Source organism: Notothenia rossii (assembly GCF_949606895.1).
Source record: "Notothenia rossii genome assembly, chromosome: 6".
In the NCBI taxonomy this organism is placed as follows: Eukaryota; Metazoa; Chordata; class Actinopteri; order Perciformes; family Nototheniidae; genus Notothenia; species Notothenia rossii.
In genome coordinates this window covers 1,115,930-1,129,321 of record NC_136909.1, presented here as the reverse complement: position 1 = coordinate 1,129,321, position 13,392 = coordinate 1,115,930, and the positions used below count along the sequence as shown (strand labels likewise).

Here is a 13,392-nt window from a genome sequence, read left to right as displayed (position 1 = left end):
GCCCAGTGACGTCACGGACTGATACGGAAGTTGTAGTACCGCCGTTTGGACACAACGAATATTTTCCGGCGCACTTCCTGGGGGCGTGGCCTGAACTAACTCGCAGGCCTCCACCCCATTTGTCCCCATTGGAATCGCTTCAGATCCCAGAAACTCAAAACACATCTCTCCCATCTGTCTTCCTTGTTGTCTCCGTCTTCATTGGCGTCTCTTCTGAATGGTTTAGCATCATATGGAACTACTTATGTTGTTGTTGTTCCTAATGTTTTCATCGTGTTTGTGCTATGATATTTGTATTTTGCTTTAGTTTCCGGTGTTCAGCCCTCTGAGGCATTTTCTGTGATTTGGGGAGATTTGATTAAAGTCATGATTTTAAGAAAAAATAAAGAACAATTTTATAGGAAAAGGAAATATTTGAAAACTATTATTTATGAAACAAACTCAGAGAAATTTAGTTTGATAGGTTTTTTCATTTGTTAAATCGCAAAATAGATGTTTCAGAGTTGATCTCAGGTCAGGTGTTAGCACGGAGCGTTTCTGTCCCATAAATAAATAATAAACAAAAACCACAAACACATTTGAATGTGAAAAGATATTGAGGTTTTAGCTTAACGTGGTATTTCCCAGCGTCTCTGAGCAGGACCTCTCCAGAGAGCGTCTGAGTTTCCTCTGGAGAATGGTTCCTGCTCCGGTTCATCGGAGCGTTTCCTCTCCGTCCCTCAGAGGGTTTCATTATGAACTGACCTGGAGTCAGCGCTGAAGGTCTGCTGAGGTAAAGCTCTGAATGTGTGCTTTTAATCGTAGAAATGTCTCATAAGTCTCATTTAATTATATATAATGTCACTGTAACTTTATTTTCTAACAGTTTAATTTCATGCCTATAGCTACTGTGGTGGAAATTCGTCAATAAAAGGAATAAACAAATGAGACTTGTAAGTTTGTAAGTTTATTAGGCCTCTGCGCAGAAGGTTCGAACTCAGCGAGCAACAGCAAGTCACCAAGGATCGACCCGAGCACACTTTCATCAGTGTTTATATTCCTCAATACAAAAGATCAACAGTATTCAAAGATGAAACAGGTGGAAATTAAGAATTACAGTCATAGAAAAGGACAAATGTTAAAAGAACAGATGGCCAGACCAGTCATTAAAGAACAGAGAGCAACAGTACTCGCCTTAAAGGCCCACTCTTGTCATAGTACACAGGAACAGGGTTATGCTTCTGCCTACATTGTATGCTTGTGACGATTAGTCATGACCAATCATGTATTGGTCCGGGCCACAGATTGAACCAGAGGACAGGTGCATACATGTCATACACAAGGCTATAAGTAACAAGGAGCAACAGTCAACACATGATCATTTAAAATGTTCCACCACAGCTAACCCTAAATGTTCTCAGACAGAACGGTGGACCATTGTCAGGAAATGATCTTAGGTTCATAATTACCATCTACTAACATTTCAATAGTCTGTAATGTAAGTTCTAGCTGAGAACTAAAAATAATAATTAAAAAAGTGCAGTTACGATGAGTTGGGACAGCCGGTTAACTGCAGGTCCAGAGCAAAGTCCTCCAGGTGGGAAATGTAGTCCGTACATTCGGGAGAACTACAAACTGTCGGCCATAGATCCACAAGCGCCTCCGAGTCCATGGGTAGACGATACCTGAGGAGGAATAAAGCATAGAGGAATGACCACTTCCTGTTGGAGGGGATAATTACTTTAGGGTTAAGATAAGATAAGGTAAGATAAGATAAGGTAAGATAGGATAAGGTAAGATAAGATAAGGTAAGATAAGATAAGGTAAGATAAGATAAGGTAAGAAGTACTTTCTTGATCCCAATTTGGGAAATGTTTGCATTGCAGCAGAATAAAAAGTTTATTTTTTACATTAGAGAAATTAAAAGACTAGTAATAAACAATCAAAAATGTAAACATCTCAAATCTAAATAAAATAGCTAAATATAAATGTTGAATTACAAAATTCACAGTAACAAAAATATAAATCAGTATATACAGAAGTGTGTGAGTAAAGGAATATTACATTTGAAATTGGACATAAATGTCAAATGTGCTGTGTGAGAACACGTGGAGCAGAGGAGATGTGTTGCAGAGAGTTACTGCAGTGAGCAGGAGTGTGTCCTGTAGGGTCATTGTGAATGTGAACAGTGATGTTGGTGGGCACTTACTTGAAGCCCTGGCTGAGCGTGACCTCCGACCCGCCGGCTCCCATCACCAGGTACTGTTTGTTGTTCTGGAGATCCACCGAGCTGCAAGTCACCTTCTTCACCAGCTCCACATCAGACCCTGAACTCACCGCCTCCAACTCTGAGAGGAGAGAACGTGACGGAGAGCAAACAAAACAACACAGAGTTTAATCTCTACTTTAAAGAGTCCTCTCCTGCTGATGTTCAGGTGTATATCAGTATGTAGTGTCTCTACTTTAAAGAGTCCTCTCCTGTTGATGTTCAGGTGTATATCAGTATGTAGTGTCTCTATTTTAAAGAGTCCTCTCCTGCTGATGGTCAGGTGTATATCAGTATGTAGTGTCTCTACTTTAAAGAGTCCTCTCCTGCTGATGTTCAGGTGTATATCAGTGTGTAGTGTCTCTACTTTAAAGAGTCCTCTCCTGCTGATGTTCAGGTGTATATCAGTATGTAGTGTCTCTACTTTAAAGAGTCCTCTCCTGTTGATGTTCAGGTGTATATCAGTATGTAGTGTCTCTATTTTAAAGAGTCCTCTCCTGCTGATGGTCAGGTGTATATCAGTATGTAGTGTCTCTACTTTAAAGAGTCCTCTCGTGCTGATGTTCAGGTGTATATCAGTGTGTAGTGTCTCTACTTTAAAGAGTCCTCTCCTGCTGATGTTCAGGTGTATATCAGTATGTAGTGTCTCTACTTTAAAGAGTCCTCTCCTGTTGATGTTCAGGTGTATATCAGTATGTAGTGTCTCTATTTTAAAGAGTCCTCTCCTGCTGATGGTCAGGTGTATATCAGTATGTAGTGTCTCTACTTTAAAGAGTCCTCTCCTGCTGATGTTCAGGTGTATATCAGTATGTAGTGTCTCTACTTTAAAGAGTCCTCTCCTGTTGATGTTCAGGTGTATATCAGTATGTAGTGTCTCTACTTTAAAGAGTCCTCTCCTGCTGATGTTCAGGTGTATATCAGTATGTAGTGTCTCTACTTTAAAGAGTCCTCTCCTGCTGATGTTCAGGTGTATATCAGTATGTAGTGTCTCTACTTTAAAGAGTCCTCTCCTGCTGATGTTCAGGTGTATATCAGTGTGTAGTGTCTCTACTTTAAAGAGTCCTCTCCTGCTGATGTTCAGGTGTATATCAGTATGTAGTGTCTCTACTTTAAAGAGTCCTCTCCTGCTGATGTTCAGGTGTATATCAGTATGTAGTGTCTCTACTTTAAAGAGTCCTCTCCTGCTCATTTATATATATATAATATATATTTATTGTTGTTGTTGTTATTGTTGCTTTACGTGTGTCCGTGTTCTTCAGGATTTCCTCTACGGTGGCTGTGTAGGACATGAAGTCTCCTTCTGCAGCTGAAGACTTCACCGTCACCCTATAGGCTGCAGGGAGACAAACAGGAAGTGTCTTTACATCGGATCATCTTGATTTATTCATTTATACATGTGCACACATTAAGACAACAATCAATGTTTACAAAATAACAGTCACTTCAGTGCAACACTGTCCATAGCAGCGTGAACAGTGTGGAGCTCGATGTGAGTGTGTGTGTGTGTGTGAGCGTGTGTATGTGTGTGTGTGTGTGTGTGTGTGTGTGTGTGTGTGTGTGTGTGTGTGTGTGTGTGTGTGTGTGTGTGTGTGTGTGTGTGTGTGTGTGTGTGTGTGTGTGTGTGTGTGTGTGTGTGTGTGTGTGTGTGTGTGTGTGTAAGAGTGTGTGTGTGTGTGTGTGAGTGTGTGTGTGTGTGTGTGTGTGTGTGTGTGTGTGTGTGTGTGTGTGTGTGTGTGTGTGTGCGCGTGTGTAAGAGTGTGTGTGTGTGTGTGTGTGTGTGTATGTGTGTGTGTGTGTGTGTGTGTGTGTGTGTGCGTGTGTAAGAGTGTGTGTGTGTGTGTGTGTGTGTGTGTGTGTGTGTGTGTGTGTGTGTGTGTGTGTGTGTGTGTGTGTGTGTGTGTGTGTGTGTGTGTGTGTGTGTGTGTGTGTGTGTGTGTGTGTGTGTGTCTCACCGTATGTGATGTGCGGCCTGCAGGTCTCCGTGGTGCGCTTGTTGACGGTCAGCGTGGGGTCCATGTTTCCTCTGTAGGCGGCGCACGCAGCTGCACGACAACATTTAATATTCAACACTAATATATGTAATGTATGCAGAGCAGAGACCCTCAGACCTGTTAGACACAGAGGGTCTCAATACACAACGTGATTATCAATATTACAAAGAAGACAACCACAAGGAATCCCTCTTAAAAATACATTTAAATAAATATGAACTGTTATCTCTTCTTTTATAACTTAATAAATGAGTTTCTATACAATGCATTCTCTTAAATCTTATTCTATTGATTATGATTATTAGATTTTGCTCAACACGTGTTTTAATTGTTATTGTCTTATAAAACACTTTGTAAACTAACTAACTATTTAAATAAAGTCTATTATTATTATTACTCTGATCACCGGTGCTATCAGATGTTACCTGTCATGCACTGGCACTTCTCGTCCACACAGAGGCGCTGCAGCTTCTGCTGCTGGTAGGAAAACTGTCTGGTGCATTCACTGCCTGTGGGACAAAAGAAAGATCCCAACATTTAAAATCTCTCATCATTTTGATAAAAAATTAAATAACAGATGTAAATAAAACTGTAACGTACCAGGTCACAAGTTTGACATAAGAATATAAAACAAATGACATGTTTGGCTGATTAAAAACTACACATTCAAATTATTCTCTAATAAAAGATTTATGTATTTATCAAAAGTGGGTCTAAAGATTTAAGAGGAAACATTTGAACAACCTTTTGTTTTGTGTCCGACTGAAGACTAAGAACTACAAACAGCTGATGAGGACAACAAATCCCAGCATGCACAGCAGGTCCTGACTGACCTTTGTCCTGAGGCTCGTAGACGCTGAACAGTGACTCGCTCGCCCCCTCCACCCTGAAGCCCATCCGGATACGGAAACCAATGCACAGGAAGTCCTCCGAGGGAACCTGACAGGAAGTCGTCACCAAATAAAAGATTCATTAGTGACGGTTAATGCTGACTAATCACCTACTGATCACTTCATCACATGACCACAAAGAGACACAAAGAGACACAAAGAGACACACAGAGACACACAGAGACACAAAGAGACACACAAATACACAAAGAGACAGAAAGAGACACAAAGAGACACACAGAGACACACAGAGACAAAAAGAGACACACAAATACACAAAGAGACACACAGAGACACAAAGAGACACACAGAGACACAAAGAGACACACAAATACACAAAGAGACACACAGAGACACAAAGAGACACACAGAGACACACAGAGACACACAGAGACACACAAATACACAAAGAGACAGAAAGAGACACAAAGAGACACACAGAGACACACAGAGACAAAAAGAGACACACAAATACACAAAGAGACACACAGAGACACAAAGAACACACAGAGACACACAGAGACACAAAGAGACACACAAGAGACACAAAGAGACACAAAGAGACACACAGAGACACACAGAGACACAAAGAGACACACAAATACACAAAGAGACACAAAGAGACACAAAGAGACACACAGAGACACACAGAGACACAAAGAGACACACAAATACACAAAGAGACACAAAGAGACACAAAGAGACACACAGAGACACAAAGAGACACAAAGACACACAAATACACAAAGAGACACAAAGAGACACAAAGAGACACACAGAGACACAAAGAGACACAAAGAGACACACAGAGACACACAAATACACAAAGAGACAGAAAGAGACAGAAAGAGACACGCAGAGACACGCAGAGACACAAAGAGACAAGCAGAGACACAAAGAGACACACAGAGACACACAGAGACACACAGAGACACAAAGAGACACACAGTGACACACAGAGACACACAGAGACACACAGAGACACACTGAGACACAAAGAGACACACAGAGACACACAGAGACACAAAGAGACACAAAGAGACACGCAGAGACACAAAGAGACACACAGAGACACACAGAGACACGCAGAGACACACAGAGACACACAGAGACACAAAGAGACACACAGTGACACACAGAGACACACAGAGACACACTGAGACACATAGAGACACACAGAGACACAAAGAGACACACAGAGACACACAGAGACACAAAGAGACACACAGAGACACGCAGAGACACAAAGAGACACACAGAGACACAAAGAGACACACAGTGACACACAGAGACACAAAGAGACACACAAATACACAAAGAGACACACTGAGACACAAAGAGACACACTGAGACACACAGAGACACACAGAGACACACAAATACACAAAGAGACACACTGAGACACGCAGAGACACAAAGAGACACACAGAGACACGCAGAGACACAAAGAGACACACAGAGACACAAAGAGACACACAGTGACACACAGAGACACAAAGAGACACACAAATACACAAAGAGACACACTGAGACACAAAGAGACACACTGAGACACACAGAGACACACAGAGACACACAAATACACAAAGAGACACACTGAGACACAAAGAGACACACTGAGACACACAGAGACACACAGAGACACACAGAGACACAAAGAGACACACTGAGACACACAGAGACACACAGTGTTTACACACATGTTGTTCAGTTGTGTGTCTCACTCACAGAGTCGGCCAGGACGATAACGGTGTTTCCTTGCAGCTCAAAGTGAGAGATGCTCGGCTCCTGGAAGTCTCTGAACTGAAACACAGCAGATCAAACAGTTCAATTATCACATCAACACTCCTGGAAAACCATCAAACACATCTCCTGGAAAACCATCAAACACATCTCCTGGAAAACCATCAAACACATCTCCTGGAAAACCATCAAACACAACGACTGGAAAACCATCAAACACATCTCCTGGAAAACCATCAAACACATCTCCTGGAAAACCATCAAACCCATCTCCTGGAAAACCATCAAACCCATCTCCTGGAAAACCATCAAACACATCTCCTGGAAAACCATCAAACACATCTCCTGGAAAACCATCAAACACAACGACTGGAAAACCATCAAACACATCTCCTGGAAACCATCAAACACAATGACTGGAAAACCATCAAACACATCTCCTGGAAAACCATCAAACACAACGACTGGAAAACCATCAAACACAACGACTGGAAAACCATCAAACACATCTCCTGGAAAACCATCAAACACATCTCCTGGAAAACCATCAAACACAACGACTGGAAAAACATCAAACACAACGACTGGAAAACCATCAAACACTTCTCCTGGAAAACCATCAAACACATCTCCTGGAAAACCATCAAACACAACGACTGGAAAACCATCAAACACATCTCCTGGAAAACCATCAAACACAACGACTGGAAAAACATCAAACACAACGACTGGAAAACCATCAAACACTTCTCCTGGAAAACCATCAAACACATCTCCTGGAAAACCATCAAACACAACGACTGGAAAACCATCAAACACAACGACTGGAAAACCATCAAACACAACGACTGGAAAAACATCAAACACAACGACTGGAAAACCATCAAACACTTCTCCTGGAAAACCATCAAACACATCTCCTGGAAAACCATCAAACACAACGACTGGAAAACCATCAAACACAACGACTGGAAAACCATCAAACACATCTCCTGGAAAACCATCAAACACAACGACTGGAAAACCATCAAACACAACGACTGGAAAACCATCAAACACAACGACTGGAAAAACATCAAACACAACGACTGGAAAACCATCAAACACTTCTCCTGGAAAACCATCAAACACAACGACTGGAAAACCATCAAACACAACGACTGGAATTTCTTATTGTGCAGACTCTCAGAAACACCTGGAGCCTCTCAGAAACACCTGGAGACTCTCGGAAACACCTGGAGCCTCTCAGAAACACCTGGAGACTCTCAGAAACACCTGGAGACTCTCAGAAACACCTGGAGCCTCTCGGAAACACCTGGAGCCTCTCAGAAACACCTGGAGACTCTCAGAAACACCTGGAGCCTCTCGGAAACACCTGGAGCCTCTCAGAAACACCTGGAGCCTCTCAGAAACACCTGCAGACTCTCGGAAACATCTGGAGCCTCTCGGAAACACCTGCAGACTCTCAGAAACACCTGCAGACTCACCTGTCTCAGGTCCTCCAGGAACGCCTCCACACCTGTGGGCAGCTGGATCTTCATCACCGTCAGACTGGACTCTGTGAACAACTCGTTGGGAGGAGGCTTATACCTGGAAACAATGAAAAGGGAATTTAAACTCATTTGATTTCCGATAGCATAGTTTCTGAAGCTGTTCTGAAGAGTTCTGGACGTTGGAGCTCGTTAGCACCTGTCGGCCATCGAACAACGGTATAACGTCAGGGATCTTTTACAAATCTTGTATTAGAGTTTCCTCACTTTGCACAGGCGACCAGGTGAGGAGCAGTCATGCCGGCATCTGAGGAGAGAAGAACACATCAACTCCCACACACTCTCCATGTTTTCCAGGTTCTACAAAAAAGTTGTATTCAGAAAATGAATCTCTTAATAAAATGTTAGTCACTAAAAAATGGGTTTTATTCCAAAAAGCTGTATAATGAAACTCTTTTTGCTGCTTTGCATCTTTTTCTCCCTGCACGAAAGATTTTCCAGTAAATATTTCTGGGAAATGGGGTCAAGTTGTTTTAAATCTTGACGCTCTTTAAAGACATCCAGACACATGTGTTTGAAACTCCACCGCGCGTCGACTGTAAATCAAATCAATGGTTCACGTTGACGATACGTAATTAGTTTTTCCAATACACTCCTGAAATGAGGACATCTTATTAACCAGGTAGAACAAAATGTAAGCTATACTTTTAATGTTTACTTTTCATTCAACAATATGTTCCTAATACAATCATTACTGTTTAGTCAAAATATGATGGGGCTGCTGGTGCTTTCAGAAAACATTCACACAATGATATTTTCTATAAATAATCATCAGTTATGTGGATATAAATTCTAAGTACGTAAAGAAAAAAAATGATCTGGTAAATTCGTAAAGTTGCGCTTTACTGGTTTGGATAATTTAGCAATATCACAATCTCCAAAATGTAATAAATAAACCATAACCTGTAACATATTATATTTAAAAACCTGACCACCACGAGACGTCACAGGTACATTAACCTAGTAATCTAACACCTTACTCCATGGTTACGTTGGGTTGTTATTAACGTGGTACTGTGATTGGAATAGAGTAATAGAGTAATCGAGTAATTAGAAGTCGTACTTGTGGAGTTGTTGGGGCCCACCGCCTCGATAGTCAGGTGAAAGTTACAGTTCTGGGCCGAGGGGGTGGTCTCATAGTACACCGTCTTCAGCTGTAAGAACAATAACATGTTGTTATTCATATTTAATTAATATGGATTCTTTATCACGGATCTCATGGCTGTGAAAAACCCTTATTGAGGTTATAAGGGCCTTAAAGTTGTGAATGGTGCTTAAATCCAAATCCAGAGATATTAGTAGATATTCCCCTGGATCTAGGGAACATCTAGGGAACATCTAGGGAACATCTAGGGAAGATCTAGGGAACATCTAGGGAACATCTAGGGAACATCTAGGGAAGATCTAGGGAACATCTAGGGAACATCTAGGGAACATCTAGGGAAGATCTAGGGAAGATCTAGGGAACATCTAGGGAACATCTAGGGAACATCTAGGGAAGATCTAGGGAACATCTAGGGAACGTCTAGGGAAGATCAAGGGAACATCAAGGGAACATCTAGGGAACATCAAGGGAACATCTAGGGAACATCCAGGGAGGATCTAGGGAAGATCTAGGGAAGATCAAGGGAACATCTAGGGAAGATCAAGTGAAGATCAAGGGAACATCTAGGGAACATCTAGTGAACATCAAGGGAAGATCAATGGAAGATCAAGGGAAGATCAATGGAAGATCTAGGGAAGATCAATGGAAGATCAAGGGAAGATCAATAGAAGATCAATGGGAGATCAATAGAAGATAAATGGGAGATCAAGGGAAGATCAATGGAAGATCAAGGGAAGATCAAGGAAAGATCAATGGGAGATCAAGGGAAGATCAATGGGAGATCAATGGAAGATCTAGGGAAGATCAATAGAAGATCAATCGGAGATCAATAGAAGATACATGGGAGATCAAGGGAAGATCAATGGAAGATCAAGGGAAGATCTAGGGAAGATCAAGGGAAGATCAAGGGAAGATCAAGGGAAGATCAATGGGAGATCAATGGGAGATCAAGGGAAGATCTAGGGAAGATCTAGGGAAGATCTAGGGAAGATCAATGGGAGATCAAGGGAAGATCAATGGGAGATCAATAGAAGATCAACAGAAGGCTGGTGCTCATAGCTTCCCCAGCGCCTTTCATACAGATAAACACGCTACGTGGACACAGACCCTAACACTGAGGATGAATGTTTGAGTGTGTTTAAATTTAAGACTGAAGTGTCCTCTGTATTAAACCCCCACCTTTACATTGGACACGCCCTTCCCGTAACCCGTGGACACGGTGATGGCGTCCTCCTTCGTCACCTGGGAAACAGGAAGACAGTCAGAATCTTGTCATGGTTTATGGCAGTTTGAGACATATTCTGGTCTCCCTCTCCTGAGTCTCTCTTGAGTCTGTCTCCCTCTCTTGAGTCTGTCTTCCTCTCTTGAGTCTGTCTCTCTCTCTTGAGTCTGTCTCTCTCTCTTGAGTCTGTCTCCCTCTCTTGAGTCTGTCTCTCTCTCTTGAGTCTGTTTCCCTCTCTTGAGTCTGTCTCTCTCTCTTGAGTCTGTCTCCCTCTCTTGAGTCTGTCTTCCAGTCTTGAGTCTGTCTTTCTCTCTTGAGTCTGTCTCCCTCTCTTGAGTCTGTCTCTCTCTCTTGAGTCTCTCTTGAGTCTGTCTCCCTCTCTTGAGTCTCTCTTGAGTCTGTCTACCTCTCTTGAGTCTGTCTCCCTCTCTTGAGTCTCTCTTGAGTATGTCTCTCTCTCTTGAGTCTGTCTCCCTCTCTTGAGTCTGTCTCTCTCTCTTGAGTCTGTCTCCCTCTCTTGAGTCTGTCTCTCTCTCTTGAGTCTGTCTCCCTCTCTTGAGTCTCTCTTGAGTCTGTCTCCCTCTCTTGAGTCTGTCTCCCTCTCTTGAGTCTCTCTTGAGTCTGTCTCCCTCTCTTGAGTCTCTCTTGAGTCTGTTTCCCTCTCTTGAGTCTGTCTTCCTCTCGAGTCTGTCTCTCTCTCTTGAGTCTGTCTCCCTCTCTTGAGTCTGTCTCTCTCTCTTGAGTCTGTCTCCCTCTCTTGAGTCCCTCTTGAGTCTGTCTCCCTCTCTTGAGTCTGTCTTCATCTCTTGAGGCTGTCTCTCTCTCTTGAGTCTGTCTCTCTCTCTCTTGAGTCTGTCTCCCTCTCTTGAGTCTCTCTTGAGTCTGTCTCCCTCTCTTGAGTCTCTCTTGAGTCTGTCTCTCTCTCTTGAGTCTCTCTTGAGTCTGTCTCTCTCTCTTGAGTCTGTCTCTCTCTCTTGAGTCTGTCTCCCTCTCTTGAGTCTGTCTCCCTCTCTTGAGTCTTTCTTGAGTCTGTCTCCTTCTCTTGAGTCTGTCTCCCTCTCTTGAGTCTGTCTCCCTCTCTTGAGTCTTTCTTGAGTCTGTCTTACTCTCTTGAGTCTGTCTCTCTCTCTTGAGTCTCTCTTGAGTCTGTCTCTCTCTCTTGAGTCTGTCTCTCTCTCTTGAGTCTCTCTTGAGTCTGTCTGTCTCTCTCTCTTGAGTCTCTCTTGAGTCTGTGTCTCTCTCTCTTGAGTCTATCTCCCTCTCTTGAGTCTCTCTTGAGTCTGTCTCTCTCTCTTGAGTCTGTCTCCCTCTCTTGAGTCTTTCTTGAGTTTGTCTCCCTCTCTTGAGTCTTTCTTGAGTCTGTCTTCCTCTCTTGAGTCTGTCTCCCTCTCTTGAGTCTCTCTTGAGTCTGTCTACCTCTCTTGAGTCTGTCTCCCTCTCTTGAGTCTCTCTTGAGTCTGTCTACCTCTCTTGAGTCCTTCTCCCTCTCTTGAGTCTGTCTCCCTCTCTTGAGTCTGTCTCCCTCTCTTGAGTCTGTCTTGAGTCTGTCTTGAGTCTGTCTACCTCTCTTGAGTCTGTCTCCCTCTCTTGAGTCTCTCCTGAGTCTGTCTACCTCTCTTGAGTCTGTCTCCCGCTCTTGAGTCCTTCTCCCTCTCTTGAGTCTGTCTCCCTCTCTTGAGTCTGTCTACCTCTCTTGAGTCTGTCTCCCTCTCTTGAGTCTCTCTTGAGTCCGTCTCCCTCTCTTGAGTCTGTCTCCCTCTCTTGAGTCTCTCTTGAGTCCTTCTCCCTCTCTTGAGTCTGTCTCCCTCTCTTGAGTCTGTCTACCTCTCTTGAGTCTGTCTCCCTCTCTTGAGTCTCTCTTGAGTCCGTCTCCCTCTCTTGAGTCCGTCTCCCTCTCTTGAGTCTGTCTCTCTCTCTCTTGAGTATGTCTCTCTCTCTTGAGTCTCTCTTGACTCTGTCTCCCTCTCTTGAGTCTCTCTTGAGTCCGTCTCACTCTCTTGAGTCTCTCTTGAGTCTGTCTCCCTCTCTTGAGTCCGTCTCCCTCTCTTGAGTCTCTCTTGAGTCCGTCTCCCTCTCTTGAGTCTCTCTTGAGTCTGTCTCCCCCTCTTGAGTCTCTCTTGAGTCTCTCTTGAGTCTGTCTCCCTCTCTTGAGTCCGTCTCCCTCTCTTGAGTCTGTCTCCCTCTCTTGAGTCTGTCCCCCTTCTTGCACCTATCCCCCTCCCCCCTCCCACCTGGATGGGCGTGGCCACAGGACGGCTCTGGCTCAGTTGAACTCGTCCCAGCGGTCCCTTCCTGCCGTAACGAACATTAATGTCCTGATCGAGGACGGCTCGAGGGACGACTCTGCTGTACTCAGTGAGAGACTCCAGAGTCAACACGGTGTCCTGTGAGACAGGTGAAAGACAGGTTAGAGAAACAGACAGGTGAGAGACAGACAGGTGAGAGACAGACAGGTGAGAGACAGACAGGTGCGAGACAGACAGATATTTCCCTATGTGTTACCTTTAAACAAATTAACAAAATTACTGCAGTGTGAATTTTGAGGGAAGATCCAGGTAATTTCCTCTAAGACAAAGTAAGAAGGTGTGTGTGTGTGTGTGTGTGTGTGTGTGTGTGTGTGTGTGTGTGTGTGTGTGTGTGTGTGTG

The 13,392-nt window shown here is 43.4% G+C and overlaps 1 protein-coding gene across 1 annotated transcript in view; it reads right to left on the bottom strand.

Annotated features, from left to right (window-relative positions):
- Window positions 1-924: 924 nt before the first annotated feature.
- Window positions 925-13,392, bottom strand: part of c5 (complement component 5) — a 70,713-nt gene continuing 58,245 nt past the window's right edge. The window contains exons 31-42 of the mRNA XM_079689393.1: window positions 12,978-13,130; window positions 10,704-10,766; window positions 9,483-9,573; window positions 8,627-8,666; window positions 8,357-8,459; window positions 6,855-6,929; window positions 5,070-5,175; window positions 4,662-4,745; window positions 4,198-4,287; window positions 3,486-3,578; window positions 2,189-2,327; window positions 925-1,664 (exon numbers count right to left, since the gene is read on the bottom strand). Of these exons, the coding sequence (XP_079545519.1) occupies window positions 1,523-1,664; window positions 2,189-2,327; window positions 3,486-3,578; window positions 4,198-4,287; window positions 4,662-4,745; window positions 5,070-5,175; window positions 6,855-6,929; window positions 8,357-8,459; window positions 8,627-8,666; window positions 9,483-9,573; window positions 10,704-10,766; window positions 12,978-13,130 (1,179 nt within the window). The 3' untranslated portion in view covers window positions 925-1,522. The remainder of the gene's footprint in view (window positions 1,665-2,188; window positions 2,328-3,485; window positions 3,579-4,197; window positions 4,288-4,661; window positions 4,746-5,069; window positions 5,176-6,854; window positions 6,930-8,356; window positions 8,460-8,626; window positions 8,667-9,482; window positions 9,574-10,703; window positions 10,767-12,977; window positions 13,131-13,392) is intronic.